The following is a 7,483-nucleotide window of genomic DNA, read 5'->3' on the forward strand; positions in this document are numbered from 1 at the left end:
CAACAGGAGGGGCAAAACTTCCTTAGAATCATAGAAAATTAGGGGTGCTTGCTCTTGTCCACCGGTTATCCTTACTGGCTCGCTCCAGTCATCCAAGGTTTGCCTGAGGCTGGGACCTGGATTTGTAGCGTTCCTGGTTCTATTCTGTATCTCCACACAGATGCCTACCACTCTCCTCCAGGAGACCAAGCACTTGCCTCTCTGGGGGATTATGGGCCTCAGCCCTCTTGCTTTGAAATCTGCTGGATGTCCAGGGATCCAATCATCTCCAGCTTTCCAGTCACTTGAATGCCAGCAGCTGGGGACTGTCAGAAGCCAGGGTTTGCTAACACTTCTGGGTTCTCTCCGGGACAGGCTAGCCGCAGTGGTGGGATCCCGGTGCAGCTTCTGGCTCAGCCAGACGGGGGCCCTGTCACCCCTGGGGTCCCTCATGTCTCTGGTGTTGGAGTTGGCTCCCAGCCCTATCTGGGTGAGCCCACCACCAACTGTGGAAGCCCAGCATGGCTCCTGGGTGAGTAAAGCAGAGACTCTGGCTGCACATGGGCTCATGTTTGTGAGAGGCTGAGAAGCAGCTCCCTGTTACAGCTCTGCTCAAAGCAGAACCATCCCTAACTACATCATCCCAGCCAAGGCTTTGTCTACCCAGGTCTTAAAAACCTCTCAGGATGCAGATTCCACAACCTCTCTGGGTAACCTGTTCAGTGCTTTGCTACTCTCCTAGTGAGAAAGTGTTTCCTAAAGTGGCGGGCTTGCCGGGCTTCCCCAGGCTTTCTGGGCTTAGGAGCAAATTAGTGGAGCAAACCCCACCAATCAGAGACAGGCAGGGAAGGAGAGTCCACTCCCCGTCTACTCCAAAGTGGGTGGGGGCAAGAGTGGACTTAATTGGGAACTGCAGTTGCAGCCCCCCTAATTGGTTCATGTTCAATCTGGGGGGGGGGGCGGAGCCCCAAGAGGGGATATAAGCAGCTGCATGCTGAGCATGCAGTGCAGTCAGTGAGGGATGAAGAAGGAAGAGGTCTCAGGGCCAAGAAGAGCTGCCCAGTGGGCGTATCCGGCTGCCCAGACGAGCCCCAAAGATTCTGCTGCTGGATGGAAGCAGTAGGTGGTGCAGGCGTCACTACATGGAGGGTCCATGAGGGACCTGGACCCTGGGAGCCGCAGTGAGATTGCTCAGGTCTCCAATCCCAACATGAGGCTGGGCTGCAGTGCAGGCGTTGCTGCACGGAAGTCCATGAGGGCCTGGATCCTGGGAGCCACAGCGAGGCAGCTCAGGTCTCCAACCCTGGCATGAGGCTGGGCTGGGGTGCAGGGGTCATTGCACAGAGGGTCTGCGAGGGACCGGGACCCTGGGAGCTGCAGCAAGGTGGCTGAGGTCTCCAGTCCTGCCGTGAGGCCAGGCATGGGAGTCAGCGCTACCGCAGGGTGAGTCACTGCAGGGCATAACGCCCAGGAGAAGGAGGGGCCAGGCAGTCTGGGACCCATTCCCTGCAGTGGGTCTGCAAGGGTCTTGCACACGGAGCAGTTCCTGAGCACACGAAGCAGCATTCAGAGTGTCATGGCCCTGGGTATGCATGAGGCAGTCCAGGCCTGCAACTCCCCCTGAGAAGGATTGAGCCACTGGGACGCATGAGCAAGTCATGCCGCTCCCCCAAAGCCTGGACTGAGCCCTCCCTAGAGAAACATTAGGCAGGCCAGGGAGCTTATGAACACTGCCCCACTGACCCGGCTTCTTGGGGCACGTGGGTCAGTGGGGCAATGGGTCTCCCACCGGGGAGTGACACTCGGGGAAGGTAGCCTCAATAAAGAGGCAGGAGGAAGAGATGCCCTAGAGGAGGGGAACCACTAGAGAACTCTTGCGTCTCATATTTTGGAGTGTTTATTAACTGTTAACTGTATGCCTTGTATTTTAGAGTGTCATTTATCGTTGTATGTATCTGTTCATATAATTTGGGACCATTACGCTTACCATTTGCATTTGGATATGTTTATAGTTATATGCATTTATAACCTGTAAATACTCACTTTAGCTCACTACCTTTTTATATATACCTATATTAAATTTGTACCTGGTTAAGACATTGCTTTCTGTCCTGCCTCTATTGAGACATGATAGGTGGGAAGGAACTGCGAGTGACTGCAGTTTCCACCCCAGCACAGAGCTGGGGCAGAGCTGCAATCCACTACTTGCATGCTCCTGCCAAGGCGTGCAGGCAGCGGACCCCAGTTCTACCTTGGCTCTGGACCATGCTGTCACAACTGCAAGGTCCCAATCCCAGCCCTAGAGCAGCTCCCCACCCAGCCATATGCCCTGCCCGTGCTACTGGGGCTGATCTTCATGGAAACCTTGGCCCTGCCATAGCCAGGGTCTTCATGGAAACCAACTGCAGTGATGTGGGCAGGGGCTGCTGGGAAATGAGTCCTGCTGCTGGCTGGATCCACCATTTTGCCCACCAAGGGTCTAACTCCATTCTCTTTGGAACCCCTCTTTAGATAGTTGAAGGCTGCTCTTAAATCCCCTTTCAGCTTTCTCTTTTCTAAAATAAATAAGCCCAGTTCCCTCAGCTTCTCCTTATTAGTCCTGTGCCCCAGCCCTCTAACCATTTTTGTTGCCCTCCACTGGACTCCAATTTGTCCATATCCTTTTGTAGCAGGGGCCCCAAAACTAGACACAGTATTACAGATGTGGCCTCACTAGTGCTGAAAAGAGGAAAGAATTACTTCCCTGGATCTGCTGGCAACAAGGGCACACTGCTAGCTCAGATTCAGCTTATTGCCCATGGTGACCCCAGGTCCTTTTCTGCAGAGCTGCTGCCCTGCTGCCCAGCCAGTCAGTCTCCAACCTGTATTGGTGCACGGCATTGTTCTGGTGCAAGAAAGCCTCCTCCAAAGTTTCTGCTTGTTCTCCCCAGAGTCATGATGGACAGCTGCTGCTCCTCACCCAGGGCCCTCGCTTGCAGAGTCCCTCCTCAGTGTTGCCATTTATGACCAACCACAAGATGTCTCAGGGAGGCTGACTGTATGTTCTTAGTTACAGATAGGAATTAGGAGCTATTCTGTTTAGGTTATCAGTCACAGAGATGGTTTGTCCCACCAGACTCTACTCCCCACCAACAAAGGCAGGAAAACAGAAGAATAAGATACACCAGCAATACACATTTGTAACAAATTCAATTTTAATGTGAATCTTTTCAGGCCTTAATGCCACCTTCTTACTTCACATGTATCTGACCATCAAGAGTTTATGGGCACCATGGTAAGAAGAAGGGCAAGTCCAACATAATCAGTAGTTGGCAACATGAAGGGGGAAATCTGTCCCCTCCAGCAGAGTCAATGTGATGCAAGTGTGGCCTGGGGGTGTACTTGCTGGGCTGAAAGGGGCTATGGAAAGGCAACTTGCTATCAGAGGTAGATCCTGGCGAGTGACTGAGCAAGGGAAGGCCTTTAGAGCTGGTAAGTGATATTGTGATCACAGCATTCCCAGTCCACCAACTCACTGCTGTGAAACCACAGGCTGATCTCCCTTTGGGCCGTCTCCACGGAGTCACTGGCATGAATAACGTTCCTGTTGTCAAGAGAAGCACATGGTAAGGATGGCAAACAGTCACACTATCAGGACCTGGTAGGTCTGCTGGAGCCCTCACACCTGGCACCGCCTAGCACACTGATGCATAATGGCTGGATTGGTATTGAATGTTTGTACCTGCTGACATGGACGCTGAAATCTCCCCGGATTGTCCCAGGCTTGGCTTCTGTGGAGTTGGTATCTCCTACCATAGCTCTAGAAGTCCTGACCACGTTGAAACCTTCCCACACCTGCAACACAAATGGGCTGCATGAGGCTGTGTTTGGAGAGAAGCAGTGAGTCACTCCAGCCAGCAGCACAAACTCCCACTGAAATTTCTCTGGGGAAGAGAGAGCTCTGACTCCCCTCACTTCCACCTGCTCTGTCAACCGCATTCACTGTTGTGTGGATTTGTTGGGGAAGGCAGACACTGTCTCCCACTGTAGCTGGACTCATGCTGAATTTGCAAGTGTAGCATGTCTCCTCTTCCCAACTGGAAGCAGAGAACAGAGCCAATAGAAAAACGGAGGAAATGGAACAAGTGGGAAGGAAAAAACAATGGGGGCTGAGCAAGCCAAAGCAGAGAGCAAAGCTAGCTAGACAGCAAGGCCTGGGACTCGGGAAGCACTGGAGGAGTGCTGTCAGCACAAATCCACCAGCTTTTCCTCTGCCTCATGGCACTCAGCCTCCTCAGATGACTACAGTGAAAGGGCTGCACGGTGCCCACACTTCAGTTTTGTCCATCTGGGCAGTCATACAAGGCCAGTCTCCCCTGGCTCTACCAAGTGAAGCAAGGGATGGGCCCTGCTTCTCCCCATTACTGCCCCAGTGAGGATCATTATCCATTCAGATCTTGGTGTGTACAACCCACTTTAAAAACGAAACCCACAGAGGGTCTAATAATAATGGATGGGAAGAGTCCCTTTCATTGAGAGATACAATGAAGCTTAAGCCATCTCTAACACCTCCCCTCCCCGCAGCCATCATCTCAACCCCTTCCCCTGCTCTCCACATGAATGCACTGAGATGGCAAGCCAGACACACAGCCATACCATAGCAACTACTGGGCCTGAAGTCATGTAGTGGATCAATGCAGGGTAGAAGGGCTTCCTCCGCAGCTCGTGGTAATGTTCAGACAGGATCCCTTCATTGGCCTGGAAGGAAAGGACAGCCCTGTCTTGAGATACAAGGCTGTGCTCAAACAGAAGCTAAAGAACGCAGCAGGTCCAAAAGGAAGAGTGTGCATCCAGCAACTGCCATTATGTCCCGGGTCTCACTCTTTCCTGCCTCCCTCACCACAGGAATCTGGCCTTACACTGGAGATTAAGCTCCAACCTAGTTCTCTCCTACCCCATCGCATGAACATGGTCTCCCTGTTTATGTCCTTGTGTCCATCCCAGCTAACCAATCCCCAAGTCTCCAGTGGTGGAGCGGGCACTTGGAACTTACTGGGGAAAAGTTAACTTTACTGGAGACAGGACTCATCACTGCAAAGACAGGTTTACATTTGGGTAAAATCACCAGTGTGAGGAGTCAGAAGTCAGCATAACCTCTCATGTTCATGATACAAAGCAGCCGCACACAGCAACAAGCAGCTCAGGCTTTAAGTGCTTTGGAGTGGATTAGCAGGGATGCATCAAGTCAAGAGAAAGGGACATCACCAGAGATGTGGGGGAGCCCAGGGCTATAATATCAAGGGGCTGCAGCTTGGGACTGTGGAGCATTGCCAAAGCTGTGAGGTGAAACCAAGCCAGAAACAGTAGTGAGTACTTAAGGCTGGGATTGAGGGGCATTATAGGGGTTGCAAGATTTCAATAATAAAGGATGCAAGTTGTTGCCATAAGTTTGGCATGGGGGAAGAGAGACTCAGAACTGGAATAGTGGGCTACTGAGGGTCTGGACAGTGGTACATTGCCAGAATGAGGGGATGTAGGGAGGGACAGGGCTGGATAACAAGGATGTTGGTCAGTTTGGATGCTCAGCACTAGGGGAGGAGGAGGAGATGCTGAAGGTCAGGTGTGAGGGGTGTTGGCAGAGCTGGGCCCATTAGGGAACAATAGACAGACATGCCCTGCCCACACCGTTGGGCACAGGCTAGCATTGTTAGAACTACACTCCCAGCAGTAAAGTCCAGTCCATGCTCTGAGTCTTGAATTGCTTTATCCAGTCACATCCCTGGCCCCAGCTGGGTGGGGAACCAGGCTGTCCTATGGAACAAAACAACTGCCCATGGGCAGGCAGGTACCTGGAGCAGCTTCATGCCCACAAGCTTGAACCCACGCCTTTCAAAGCGCTTGATCACGTCACCGACCAGCCTCCTCTGCACTCCATCTGGCTTCACTGCCACCAGCGTCCGCTCCTGGATCCCAGGGATCCCTAGTTGGGAGAAATGGAGAAGGGTAGATGACAGTTTAGCTAACACACAAGCTGGATGGTGCTGGGATGGGAGCCTACCTTGGAATCCTAGATACCATAGATCAGTGGTCTCCAAAGTGGGGTGCGCACACCGCAGGGGGTGTGCAAGACAATCCACTGGGATGCAGGAAGAAAATATTAGAACTTTTATTTATATTTATATAAATATAAATATACATATATTAGGGGGTATGCTCAAAAAAATTTACTGATAGGGATGCGCGAATATAAATATACATATATTGGGGGTGCGTGCTCAAAAATTTTTTATTGATAGGGATGCGTGATCAAAAAAGTTTGGAGACCACTGCCATAGATAACAGCCAAGGAGTTGTGCTAAGTGCTTGGCCAATACCAAGCCAGAGGAACCAAATGAGGGCTGGGCTTAGCCTCCCTCTGGCTACTGAGCTGGTCAACAAAATAAGAATGAAAAAAAAAAATCTGTGCCTGTTGGGGAATTTAAGGCATCATCACAACAGTTTTGGGCCATTTAACTAATTCTCTAGCTGATGGGAAAAGATATTGAGTAGATAACCTGTGTAACCAAGGTAGCAGGGGGGCAGATTGTTTCAGTGGATAAGAGATAACCAAGGGATGGGCAATTATTTGGGCTAGAGGGCCACTTACGTTTTGGTGAGCTCTTGAGGGCCGGGAAGAGGTTGGGGGTGCTGACCCAGCCCCAGCCTCAGCCCCCTATCACAGCTGTTTATACCACCCAGTTGGGGGCGGGGGGAGGGGCAGAGAGATCCCATTTGATCCTACTGGCTCTGCACCCACTGTCGGGGGCTCTGGACAGAGTGTGTGAGCGGGCAGGCAGGCAGGGTTTTCATGGACCCTGCAGGCTGAGCGTGTCCCACCTGTCGGGGTCCTGGGCCGCTCTCCTTGGAGACCCCACCCACTCGCTCTGTCTGGAGCGGTGGGTGCAGGACAGACTGGCAGGGATGTCCCAGTCAGCAAGAAGGGACTGGCGGTGGTGGTGAAGACACTGGCAGCAGCAGCCAGAAGTGTGAGGGCAGAGCGAACCACTCCTACAAGGGCTGCTAGGAAGCTGAGTCCAGCTGCCATGCCTCCTCCGCCCCACCCAGCCCCATGGACTACAGCTCCTGGCATGCCTGAGACCCTTGTGTGGAGATAGGGTGGGCTGTGCTCCACGCCAAGCAGCACCTCTGCACCTACGGACAGTGGGACCAGTCATACACCATGGCCCAGGCTGCCCCCCGTGTCTGGACTGGACAAGGCTGAGGGACCTGCTGCAGGCTGGCTAGAATCACCTGGTGTGCTGGACCCAGCCCACGGGCCATATTTTGCCTACCCCTGAGATAACCTAAGTGATCTAAAGAAGCAGGGGGCTACAACAGATCAGTATTCAAAGTGAGCCATAGGCCCTCTCTAAACAGTGCCACCCACACCATAAACATGATAAAACCTTTGAAAACCGGGGAATCCAGACCAAACAGACAAACACCCTGAGAGGGACAAACGATGTGCTGTTGTCAAGGTGATCAA

At 52.4% G+C, this 7,483-nt stretch overlaps 1 protein-coding gene and 1 long non-coding RNA gene across 2 annotated transcripts; one reads left to right on the top strand and one right to left on the bottom strand.

The window, feature by feature from the left end:
* Nucleotides 1-3,155: 3,155 nt before the first annotated feature.
* NME4 (NME/NM23 nucleoside diphosphate kinase 4) lies at nt 3,156-5,963 on the bottom strand. The gene is made up of 4 exons (XM_019539977.1): nt 5,808-5,963; nt 4,615-4,716; nt 3,701-3,813; nt 3,156-3,562 (listed from the first exon to the last, which is right to left on the bottom strand). Exons 1-4 carry the CDS (start codon nt 5,820-5,822, stop codon nt 3,442-3,444), a joined length of 351 nt encoding a protein of 116 aa, XP_019395522.1. The 5' UTR covers nt 5,823-5,963; the 3' UTR covers nt 3,156-3,441.
* On the top strand, nt 5,954-6,406 carry LOC109313427. The gene is made up of 2 exons (XR_002102045.1): nt 5,954-6,045; nt 6,301-6,406. It is a non-coding gene; the product is annotated as an uncharacterized LOC109313427 (long non-coding RNA).
* The last annotated feature ends 1,077 nt before the right edge of the window (nt 6,407-7,483 follow it).

This window comes from Crocodylus porosus, unplaced genomic scaffold (genome assembly GCF_001723895.1).
Source record: "Crocodylus porosus isolate Cpor-Errol unplaced genomic scaffold, CroPor_comp1, whole genome shotgun sequence".
Lineage (NCBI taxonomy): Eukaryota > Metazoa > Chordata > Crocodylia > Crocodylidae > Crocodylus > Crocodylus porosus.